This window comes from Montipora foliosa, chromosome 8 (assembly GCF_036669935.1).
Source record: "Montipora foliosa isolate CH-2021 chromosome 8, ASM3666993v2, whole genome shotgun sequence".
Lineage (NCBI taxonomy): Eukaryota > Metazoa > Cnidaria > Anthozoa > Scleractinia > Acroporidae > Montipora > Montipora foliosa.
Window position 1 is genome coordinate 49154396 of NC_090876.1, and position 12591 is coordinate 49166986.

General features: G+C 40.8%; 1 protein-coding gene across 3 annotated transcripts in view; it reads right to left on the bottom strand.

The window, feature by feature from the left end:
- LOC138012850 (uncharacterized) overlaps nucleotides 1–12373 on the bottom strand; it is a 13717-nt gene extending 1344 nt beyond the window's left edge. Inside the window, exons 1-9 of one of the 3 annotated variants that reach the window (XM_068859763.1) lie at nucleotides 11942–12373; nucleotides 10839–11128; nucleotides 5829–8999; nucleotides 4911–5024; nucleotides 3663–3883; nucleotides 3459–3574; nucleotides 2191–2254; nucleotides 1938–1962; nucleotides 1–1115 (exon numbers count right to left, since the gene is read on the bottom strand). The exon at nucleotides 1–1115 is cut by the window's left edge and continues 1344 nt beyond it. In XM_068859763.1, coding sequence (XP_068715864.1) covers nucleotides 1078–1115; nucleotides 1938–1962; nucleotides 2191–2254; nucleotides 3459–3574; nucleotides 3663–3883; nucleotides 4911–5024; nucleotides 5829–8999; nucleotides 10839–11128; nucleotides 11942–12048 — 4146 coding nt within the window. In that variant the 5' untranslated portion in view covers nucleotides 12049–12373 and the 3' untranslated portion in view covers nucleotides 1–1077. Of the gene's footprint in view, nucleotides 1116–1937; nucleotides 1963–2190; nucleotides 2255–3458; nucleotides 3575–3662; nucleotides 3884–4910; nucleotides 5025–5675; nucleotides 9000–10838; nucleotides 11129–11941 lie in introns of all 3 variants that reach the window. The other 2 variants (XM_068859762.1, XM_068859761.1) reach the window with 2 other exon arrangements.
- Nucleotides 12374–12591: the final 218 nt, after the last annotated feature.

Consider the following 12591-nt stretch of genomic DNA (forward strand, 5'->3'; position numbering starts at 1 on the left):
TTTCCATATAAGACACGTTAAAAGGGTTACCAAGACCCTGTAGGTAACAAGAATTTCCCGTTCGCAGAGCCCAATGCACGTGTAAAGGAATCTTTGCTGACAACATTGCTTAACACTTTGTTTCATTAAATTAATATGATGAGGTTGCTCGCGGAAGGCATCACGCAATTGACTTCAAAAGGTTAAAAAACACTTAAATCTCCAATTTTAAGTCTTTTAGCTTTGATAACGAGCCGGTTATTAGCCATCAAAAACTGATAACTCTTTGGGTGACAATGTCGCTAATGACCCCACACATTCTTTGTAAAATGTCGAATTTTCAAAGCATCATTGCCTAGAGATTATCTGGTATATCGCGTTCAAATTTTCAGAGATAGCTGATTATGCAATGCACTTCCAATATTCAGTGCCTGATTCTCAGCTGACTGCTTAGAAAACGATAGCCTTGTGCTAATGACGAAAAAAATGTAAACAAAGATTCCCCTATTGCCTTCAAGTGCCGATGCATTCTTTGTATAACCAGAAACCCATAAGGGTTGAAACGTGTAACGGCCCCTTGTGTTCTGGGAAACAAGCTTCTGAATATTCAATTTGCTAAGTACCTTATTTGGAACAACAAGAGCGAGGGGTTTCCAAATATGGTACTTAGCAGTGAAACATTCAACCAATCAGTTCGCACTGAATATTCGGAAGCTGTGAACGCGCGTTACACGTTTCAACCCTTACGGGTTTCTGGTATAACTTACTGTACTAATATTTGGCGCCAAAAGTAGCTTGCTGTATACATTGAGCACCATTTTTAGAAAAAAAAGACGTATTTAACAATTTGCAGATTGTAACAAAATGGTCCCTGTAAAAAGTGCCGAAATTCGGTTACAAAACGGATGCAAGGTAACGAGAGTTCTACTTCCTTTGGGAAACGACATTAGCATTAAAAACTTCTCGGGTCAATACATATATACATAATATCCTAAATCCCCCGACTAAGCATTTATCATTGAATATATTAGTACTTCGATAAAATACAGTAACAAATTCCCTGGATACTCGTTCTTGTTTTCTGTGGTTACGGAATCGTCATCTAAGTCTCTTCCTCTTGGTTTTAGACCTTGCTGCTATACAAATGGGAAGGAAAAAATTATAGGAAGATCAGAAATACCTATAACCAGCCAATATGTCTCAGTTGTGATGGATAAAATTTCCCTCGGGCAGAATGACATTCATTACTTATTCATGAGCACCGAAGGGGCAAATTTGAATGCGAACCCACGTTGAACATCCAACATTAGGGAGCTTACGAAACGACGACGCCGACAGCAACGACGACGCTACAAAACAATAGGGAGCTTACGAAACGACGACGCCGCTACAAAACAATAGGGAGCTTACGAAACGACGACGCCGACAGCAACGACGACGCTACAAAACAATAGGTTTAGTGAGCAAAAACAATGGCTCTGCACGCTCTGCACGTGCGTTTTACATTTTGGTACATTTCTTTGCCGTCATCTCCCAAACGACGACGTGAAATGACCAAATTCAAAGTTCTGTGGAGGACGTTAGCACATGACGATGAATTTTCAGTTCTCTCTCTACGCTTCCAACGCACTCATACCAGTTTAATTCCTCGACAGTTACTACACATTTTTAACGCGAAATGACATGAAATAGTTTCTTAGTGACATGAATAACGCGAACTTGTATTTTTAAATGAAGTCCTCGTTGCCGTCGGCGTCGTCGTTTCGTAAGCTCCCTAATAACAGAGAAAACGGACAGTTTGTCCGGGAGGCCCTCTCAAAAGTAGCTTTCCTTACTTTACTAAGGCCTACCTAATATTTTGATCACGGGTATTTTGAAGAAGAATGCTGTATCTACAATTCTAGCCAAAAAGATAAAAAAAATTTTTACCACAGTAAAAACGAAAAAGGAAAGCTCACCTTGTCTTCCTCGAAGACGTTCTCGCTGAAATTCACAACACACAAACAAAAGAATGTAAGACTAGCGGAAGAGATTAAAAAATCAAAAAATCGAATCGAACTAATGCACCTTCTTTTCGCTATACAAGTGAACGATTTATAACCAAAGTTATCGGAAATGTTCAACCGAGATCCAAGGCAGATATTTGTTGCTCACCCAAGCTCAAAGAGAGTTTTTGCTCAATTGATACAGCAAGAGCTAAACGGTACTTACCATATCGAGTGCTTCAAGAGCTTCACTTATCGCCTGCTCTAAACCAATCCTTGTCTTCTTCGCCCTTCAATAAAAGAGGAAAATTTTATTCCGGAGGTGACCTGGGAATGACTTCGCAGCCGGCGAGTGGATCGCGCACGATTTTCGCGCCAAAATAAAACCCACCCCACCCGCAAAAAAATACGAATTCTGTGTATTCCGATAAGGCGACTTTCATATGACCTTGAAAAATAAAAGTAAAAACAGAGCAACCTCGTAGACGCAAAACATTTAATTGGTTTATAGAACAAAAACAAATGAGCGCGAATTTTCATAGGCTCCTTGGAACCTTCTGGAAAGCAATTGGCATTTCGCTTTGACGTCATTTGATTTATGCAGTAATGTGATTGGCCAATCGAACTGTTTCCTGCCCATATTAGGAGTTTCCTTGGCGGGAATAAGGAGAAGCTGTGTCTTAATCTTGCCAAACATTGGTCCGTGAAACAAATCATTGCGAACACTACTTCAAGGTCATACGAAAGTCGCTCTATACATGTGCTCTTTCTAATTTCACAGTGCTATCGGAATACTGGGGTGAATAAAATACTACTCCTTTCATTCCCCCAAAAAATTGTTATCAAAAGAATGAGATAAATGGGAAAATTCTGTGTATTTCTATTAATGGTCAAAACAGGCTGCACCCAAAGTGTTTGAAAGCAAACTTGTACAACGTAAGTCAATTGATTGAAATTTTCACCGATAAATTAACAACTCGGGATTTAAACAAAACGTTGAGTTTACTCCGCATCCGTGCCTTAGATGATATGAGAGACCAAAGATAAAAAAAGCTTAATTACTCTACCACAACTTGGAAACGACCTTCGAGAGGCTCAAGAGGTTGAAACGTTGTCATATTTTAACGTTGTCATATTTTAAACGTTGTCATATTTTAACGCTAATTTTTAAAGGAAAATTCTCATGGGAACTTCAATAAGGCCCGCGTTCTTGAAATCATGATATTATTCTTCCCCAGAGTCGCATAGCCCTTACAGACACTAGAGGCAGGACACAAGACCAGTTCGTCAAATGGTCCAAATATCCAGTCTCCAGCTCCAGTGGCTATAAGGGTCAGAAGGCCCGAGGGACGAGAATGGCTAGCACAGAAAATTTAATCATCCCCAGGCCCCGCGCATTTCATGTTCGCATGATACTGAGAAGTACTTCTCCCTTTGTTCAACAGAAGAGCGTGCACGTGTGACGTATATTTCCAGTCTGATATAAAAGCATACTTGTATTTCTTCTTGCGAGCTTTATCATCGAGCGTTCTTAATCCATCAGACAAAGTCTTCAGCCTGTCAACTTCAACTTGACTGAAAGTATGATCGCCAAACCACATGACCCAGCGCTGAAAACATACCATTGCAACAATCAGTTTCGGTTGTAAATGAACGATTGATTGATCAAATGTACTAAAAACGGAAGTCGCTCTTTACCTTTCCTTCATCTGGACGGCTTTTTCCCACTTCGCTAGCATCCACCACTTTGCCAGGCCAAGAGGGCAGACCCCGGGCCTGCGCCCATACAATATCACCGATTTCAAACTGCGGTCTGATATTATGTACTTGAGACTTCTCCAGATATTCTTGCTTGTCATTTGTACTCGTGGGTAATGGACTTGCCTCGACTGGTAAATACGGCTCATGCTTTATTCGAACTGTAAAATTTAAACGAAACGGAGTACTTTTTTCAAACTAGTTCAGTTGCTACTTCTTGAGTGAGAAAGCAATTTCTTTCGCCGAAGAAATAATCAACATCTTTCCTAGTTATTATGTTATGTTCAGTCACTCTTCACAAAGAAACCAGTAATAATTATAGAGCGGTTTTCAATTGAGTGTCGAACGTAATTAGCGAATTACTTTGGTTTATGATTACTTCACTCAGTGATTGGTTCAAAGTTCTCGCGCCAGTTTTTTAACCAATCAAAAGTGAAACCAAAACCAATCTTGGCTTGCGCGTGCACATTTTCCCGCGCTTTGTGTCGGCTACGTGTAATTACTTCGAGTTTTGATTGGTTTACTAGATTGCCTCCGTCCTTTTTGATTGGCCAAAGTAATTACTTTGGTTTTGGTTTTACGACACTCATTTGAAAACCGCTCTATACAGCAATAAATATATTGGCTCTTGTTGGTTTCATTGTATCTTAAGCCAATCAGAGTTGATTTGTCTCGTGCTACAATTTGCACCCGTGTTACATGAGAAATGCACTCTTTTTTAGCCAATTAGAACTGAGTATTTTTCTTTCCATGTATATTCCCACCCTGGTCGGACTTTTTCTCTGCCCTTGTGTTGGCCCATTTCCATCAGTAGGGCTAACGCTCACATGGTTCATATGGGGTAGAAACGTAGCACTTCACATTACACTCTAATCAGTTAAGTCTGTTCATGTATATTATACCTACGCTGAGTTGTTGTTGTAAATATCACACGCCACATTTTGGGTAGCGCCGTACCTTGCTGAAAACTATATTTCATTGGCTGTATAGTGCGTACTTCTTATTGTTTTCTGTGACTAAACCCGTTGTTATCCCCGTTCAATGAGGTACGACACGACCCCACATTTTCCCGCGCAAGCGAACTTAATCAGACACAATAAAAATGTTAAGATTGATAATATCACTAATCAAAATTTATTGTGGTTGAGGAAGTTCGGTTGAGCCGCAATTATTTTAAAGTTTTCTTACCGTGTGCCTCTTCATGCTGGTCGCCTGAAACGTCTCCATTATAAATCTGATGAGACTTGTGTTGATCTTCTACTGGCTGAATACCACCAATACTTGACTTTTCTGTACATTTACCTAATGATTGAGAAGAAAACGAAAATCGAACCATCTTAAGTCAAACAAAACAAAGAGAAAACTAACAACGGAAGGTTAACAAAAACTGAGCTACGGGATAAACCGTTTCTATTGCCGTAAACAGAGATTTTTCTGGGAGAACACAACGGACTATAAGCGAATTGAGTTATCTAGCCTCTTGTTGTGTAAGGATCTTCTATTTTTGACAAAAAACCCCCAAAAGTCGTCTTTAAAGGCTTTGAGTTTGCTAGAGTTTCTCGTTGTTTTTCCAATTTGAACGTTCGCCATTACGCATGCCTTTTCTTCCGATTTCATCCCTATGAAGGGTGCCTTGTGGCGACCATTTCTACAGAAGCGAAAGAAAAACACAACGAAATGGTAAACGGTCAAATTAAAAAAAAATTAACCGAGAATTTCGGGCAAAAGTCACACGAGGAGACAAGACTTTTACGAGTTTCCAGGCGATGGACGTTGCTGTTCAATAAAATCTTCAAAAGGAGGTCACCAATCAGTTCTTACATATTGTTCTACTTCCGTAGCACGTTTATCTTACATTTTATAAGCTCTCTGGGAGGGAAGGTAAGCAATAAAGATATTAGTGAAAAAACGTAGACCATTCTCAAGTTCTGTTTGACATTTTATTCCACTTACCTTTTTCGCATTCATCATTTTGATCACAGTTATTCAAATTGCTTAGTGTTTCAGTGTTTCCAATTCCTTCCCCTGCTTCTTTCTTCACAGGGGAAGGCTGATCGTTTTTTTGAACCGCAGAATCATTCAAATCATCGTTATCATCATCCTCACCATCATCGTCAACGTTATTCGATTCCTTTCTTGGAGGACTGCAGTACGCCTCGATGGCTTCACAGGATCTTTTCAAGCCCAACAGCGGATTGTCTTTGTAATACGCCGTCTCATCGTACTTGGCCTTCTTGGCCAATTCGCTGCTGTCGTTATACGGTCTTTTTAAACTATTAGACGTCTCGAATGGAGTGTTCGTTTGTTGGCTCTCAAAAGTACTAAATGATTGACTGTGGACAGGCATACTCTCAGATGCCAGAGATGAAGTATTCTTTACAGACCCTTGACAGGTAGAGAGCCCTTGATTTGACACCGGTAATGCTAAAGGCGAGTTTAACGGAGACGATAAGCCTGGATGTCTTGGTGACTGTCTGCAGCTTGGGTTGGATGTTTTCGAGGTCTCCAAAGAACTGGACTCGCCACAGCTGTTTCTACTCACTGAACCTGATCCAGAAGAATGTGAATTCGCAACGCTAGAACAACTGACGCTGCTATTGCTAACACTGACACAGCTGCTGCTGTTACTTTCTGAAGCGGTGCATTTTCTTTGTTTAGATGACGCAGTGCTAACCGCATTTTTGCCGCCAGTGCACCAAGATGGCACTTGCCTAGCCAGTGTGGATGCTTGATTACCGTGACTTCCACTGCTGTGGCTTGACGGTGGAGAAAACGCGCTTCCTGGGTGGGGATTGGGAGTGGTCTGCAACTGACTTGCCCCACTGGGGTTAGCATTAGGTTGCAACGGCATTGCTACATGACCCAACACAGCACCTCCCACCTGGGAAATGGCAGTGGATCCAGGACTGTACTGGTGAGATGTTGTCACTGATGTAGCAAAACTACAGGAAGGTGAGGTGGAAGATGAGGTAGCGGGTGGATTGGTACTTGTTCCCGGCACCGCAAAATTCACAGAGAACGGAAAACGAGGATTGTTAATTTGACCAAATGCGAAATACGGCATGGCAGCGACAACAGCTGTGTGAGAGTGAGTACTGGGGGACCCAACGGTGGTAGTAGATGACGGGGATGAAAATGACCCAGGTTTGACTGTGTTGAGAGGGTATTTAACAGTGTAATCGGCAAGGTTTAATATGGCTGGTCCCATTTGACCATTTCCACCAGTTTGAGACTGCAAAGCACCCACTGATGACATCTGCTGTGCAGCAAACTGCACTGGGACGTTCCCTTGAACAGCACCTGTTGGCAGAAATGGTGTGTAAGCACTCGCCAAATGAGCCAAAGTCTGTGAAAATCTTGGTGCTGCAGCTGGAGCAATGGGTACAAATGAGTCAAATGCAGCGGCAATTGCAGCATTTTGAGTGACATAAGGATATGATGCAACTGACGCAGCCACTGCTGTTGCCGACGGGGAGGTTGCTGTCGTCACTATGGATTGGGCTGACTGATTTGACACTGACTGGGTTATCGCAGTGGGCATCACAATGCCAAGCATGTAAGGGTTCGTAGGGTATATTGCTTGAGGAATTGCACCCGGAGAACTGCTCGGTGCAGCCTTGGTTGCATTGGCTGCTGTCAAAAACGTTGCAGGTATAGCTCCTTGGTACAGTGCACCATGAAGTTGATAAGCTCCTTTAAGTTGATTAGAATCCAGATTCATCTGAAATATCTGGTTTCCATTTCCTTGAAAGAACACACCACCCTGACCTTGAGAGGCATTAAGCTGCAGCGATGGTATCTGTGTTGATGCCGCTGAATTATGTGCCTGACCATAAACACTTGCTGACGAGGGAACCACATGTGTGGCAGCCTGAGCCACTGCAGACTGGGCATTATTTGGCTGTTGGCTTACAGTGGTAGCTAAAGACACTGCAGTATAAAAACCACCTGTAGTGTTCACGAGTGGCTGTCTTACTCCATGAGCTTGAGGCCTGTGAGCTTGAAGTTGCTGAGGAACAGCAGGTGGAACGTGGACACCTTGAACCAAAGCAGATGTAGATTGCACTGCTTCTTTTGTGTTGACAGACTTGCTTCTGGAGGAGTCGCTAACTGTTTGAGTAGCTCTCAGAGAATGAACAGTGGCTGAGTGGCACACTGCAGGTGCCTGAGTACTTGGAGATGACAACACACGGTTTGAATGTCCTTGTTCTTTCACTATGGCATCTTTCAAAACACTATGAAATAATGCAGGAGCTTGAACAGTTGTCGTAGATGTACCCACGGTGCTGGTGTGTACAGTTTGAGACAATTGTTTGCTGACTGTTCTAGTTGCAGCCTTGTCTGAGAAAAGACCAGAGTCAGCAGTCTTTGCAGCTTGAGATTGCTGGAATGAATTATGAAATCCTGTTTTTGCAACATCCAAGGAATTGGGAACCTTAGCATTTGCAGCTGTTACTGCCCCTGCAGCTGCCTTCAAAGTAGCCGCAACTGTTTTTCTGGCACTATAAGGCCTAGATGACTTGTTGCTTCGGGGAGCCATACTTTTTGGTGTTGCCTTGACTTCCGGACCCTTACCCACAGTAGAAACTTGCCTTACATGCTGTTTTGCAGCAGGGATGGTTCTAGTAGAGGTTGTGACAACTGAGGTTGTAAAACTTGAAACAGAGGTCTTGCTGGTTTGACCTTGGCTGATAGCTGGTAAAGCACTCAAGGAGCTGCTCTTGACAGCAGGGCTAGATGAATTATTGGATTTGGTTGAACCTGGAAGCCTAGATGGTAACTGTGTTGTAACAGTAACGGTTGCAGCTTTGTTCTGGCTTGTGGTCACAGCACTTACTAATGGAACTGTTGTTGCTGAAGCCTGTGTAATAACAGGTCCTGCTAATGTCGCGACTGTTGGGTTGGTTAATGAGCTGGATGAACTAACAGCAACACTGTTGTTCATAATGGTTCCTTTTGATGGATGCAAGGTTGTTGTTGTCGTTGAAGGGGTACTGTTTACTGCAGTCGTTACCACGCTGCTGCTCAGTATGTTGTTACTACCCAAACTTGCCCCAGGATTGAAAAGCTTAGAGCTGCTTACAATTGTTGCAAAACTTGGCAAAGGTCTTTGCTCAACAGAAATGTTAGTTGGTACACTTTGAACAGGACTGTTAAGCACGGAGCTGGGAACAGGCAAGGGCAAATTGTGAAGAGGTGACATTGGCCTATCAAGGTCTGGTTTTCGAACACCAACTCTCCTTGTTTTTGATGTAGGATTTCTGGGTCTCCCAGGTCCTGAAAGATAAGCAAACGTTTACTCTTACTGGGTTAATTGTATATTTTTCAATTTCAAAAGTTCGATTTTCCAAAAAGAGAAGGGATTTGCTATTGTTCTTCCAAAGCAATAAGTGAAGAAAAATTTAAACATTTACTGTAAAAAGCTATCTTGTCAGTGAAATTTAACACCACATACATAACACCATAAAAATGATAAATAAGATACCAATGGTGTCAAGGGTATGTCAAGAAGACCTCAATGGTCCTAACAGAGGTGGAAGCTACAAGGTATTGGTTAATAGATCGGTGGCTCTGCTACTGGGCTACAGGACTCTTACAAAGGATATTAATTACCGTATTTACCCGTGTATAAGTCGACCTTTTATGGCCTGAAAAGAAGCTCCAAAAATCGCCCTCGACTTGTACACGGGTCAAAGATTTAGAGCCATGTTCCAGCTAAGAAATTTATTTGAAATTAACATAATAATGTTGTCTTGCATTGGGCATAACGAACGCAGTGGACAAAAGACTTCAAAATGAATGACAAAAGACTTCAAAATGAATGTAAGCAATTCCAGTTGAAATGAAAGAGGGTTTAACTCTAAATGTTCAAGATACTCAAAAGCACAAATATGAAATAGACACTGGAAATTTTCGTTTTCCAAAGGGGGAAAGCTGTAAAAGGCATTTCTGTTTCTTCAAATAAAACACGATCGTTTAACGGCTTAGTAAACTGGCGGAATAACTCGTGTTTGCGTGCAAGCATCGTCACTCGTTTTACCTGAAAATGCTGGTTGGTAATGATCGTTTTTTTATTCTTTATACAAACCTGGCTGATTTAAATGCTTTTCCAAACTTCGTATCCTTTGATTTATGAGTTTTGCTTTGTTTGTCATGTGAGAAATTATAAGTTACAAATTATAATTATTATAAGTTATAAATTATAATTACAATTAAACCTTGCTCATTTCGCACCGTTCGCAAGTTATTTTCAAAGACTAACTCCTGCTTCTGTGATGTTAATGTTATGCTTATCCTCTAAAGCCCTTTATCCTTGAACAACGAAACAGGTTAGTTTGAGGTTTACAAGTCATGATCGACTTTCTGAGAACTTTTTCGAAACTCAAGGACAAAATGCCTGCATATACAACAACTGCTGAACAACAAAACTATTAAGCGCTTGAGGCCCTGACTTTTTTGTGTATCCACAGTTCCAGAAATCGAAGAATACAAGATTAGTGTCCCATGAACATTTAACAAAGAAATTAAGAAATTGCTTTTTTTGCCATAAAAAATGGGGGGTTGACTTATACACGGGTAAATACGGTAATCAACCCTTTTAATCCTGAAAATGAAACATAGATTTTACTCTGTCTAACTTCAGATGATTGTACTCATTAACGGAGTCATGTAGCAGCTCTCATAACATGTCATGTGATTCGCTCGACACCCAAAAACAAAAGACCAACCAATTGAAACAATGAGTTAGACTTTTAAAACGATAGGAGCTGCTTACAAAACAAAACAATAGCAGGTTATGAGAGCTACTACATTACTGCATCAATGGGATACACTTGTAAGGGGGTTAAAAGGTTAATCTATGTCGAGGCAACTAGAGTCCTGAATAACACTTGGACTGAAATATTAAAATATTGGCATAATCACGTTGGAAGTAAAGGAAAGGGTACAAATGACTCCTTTGGCATAGTCACCAAAAATTGGAGTGTTCCAGGAAACAACTGAATGCAGATGCTTTAACTCTGAGGTACAGGGTGCCATGGAATAATAATTTCTTTTTATGCTGTTCTCCATAATGTATTGTGGCTAAATAAACTGAACTGAACTGAACTGAATTACCTCTTTTCTTTTCAACTCCTTGAAGTATACCATCACTTGATGGCTTTGCAACAATATCCTCTGATTGGTTTGCGTTGGAAGCATCTGAATTCTCATTAACACAATGTTTACAGCCTGATGTGGATGGTTCAGGCCTGGATCCAACGGGTAGCAACTTGCTTGGTATTCTGGCATCAAAATTAAAAACCTTCTGCACAAAGAATGGGCAGTCCAATCCACATTTGCAGGTGCCCTCTGTCTTAAGGTATTCAATCACATGATCCAGTGACCTTAAGCGACTATTATTTGGGCTGAAAAAGAAAAGACAAAGTCAATTAGTTAGTGGATTAACCTTGCTTAGTATTTTGGAATCACAAGATACAGTCCAAATACTCAAAAAAAATCTGCAACAAGCTATTTCAGGCTCAATCAACCCAATCATAGGTTGATTTGAAACAATCATTCCTTGGGGTAGTTATCCTAAAAACAAGCTTATTCTTCCGAAACTACATGGTACCTGGCAATATTCCCAGTTGTCGCCACTTTTTCACAAACTTGCTCTTACCAGTGAACAAGAGTTATTTCCAGTCTCGAGGCAAGGAATCCATTTTATAAGGTCCATTTCCATGACAACGAATGTGAGGGAGACTCGAAATTTTACTAACATGGAAATTGAAGTTTGCTTTCTTTGAGCTCAGTGTTAAAGTCAAGTTTACTTAAACATAAATTCAAGACGGCTTTCAAAATAAACATTGAAAAACCGATTAACACGGTGATGTAGGTTAGTTTAGGAACTATCCAAATCATAAACATAATTATTCTAAACAGGAAAATAATTTCTTAATGAAAAAACGAGAGTACTTCAACAAAATATTATGTTAACTTTACGAGAAAAAGGAACTTAAGCTACGAAATTAATTATAACAAATGTATTTACCGGCGACATTGGTGAATGCAAAATAAAAGCTCAAGTTATGCGACAACTATATATTTTAGAGGATATCGCTTTTTTACAAGATTTAAAAACAAAGAGAAAGCTCGTGATTTTCCTCTGCATGCTCTAAAGCAATCGTTCTTAATTCGTGTTTATTGACTACTAGAGGAATAAAGTTATGCCACCTTACCTGATGTACAAAATCGAACCATTTTCGAGGATACGATTCCAACCTCGTGGTATTTCGATGCACTTCGGTTCATTGTCTGGTTGTTCACTCGTTCCTAAATCACTCATGATAATCCATGAAAATTTGCTTTCTTCTTAATCGAGCGTCCGAGCCAAGCCACAAAGTGACATTAAGCGAAAAATGCACTTGTCTGTCGAAGACATCAATTCGCCGATCGGACTATTCAAACAAGGCTAAGGCGCTGAAGTTAACGTCCGTTAACACGTGAATCTTGACTTTAAAGAGAGCATAATACACTGGGAGAGAGAAACTTAAGACTTTATGAAACACAAAGCCAGAAATACGTCCAAACTGTAATCCTTCGCTGGTTACAATTACTGTGAAAGGACAATTCTTGACTAAAGAGAGACCGCCATCTTGGATATGCGTGTCGTGTCGCTTCTATGATAATGGGTATATCTGCTGACATGTCTGGGAGGAATGTAGACTCATATGATTACTTTCTCTCTGTGCCACAGGTTACCATCTACCAAGGTCAGAGTGAAGTAAAGGCGGGGGTGGGCCATCATTTTTGTGCAAATTATTATCTCCTTCCAACAAGTCAGTGAAACATCACTTATTATAAGTGTTCAGGCGCTTACGCAGCTTTT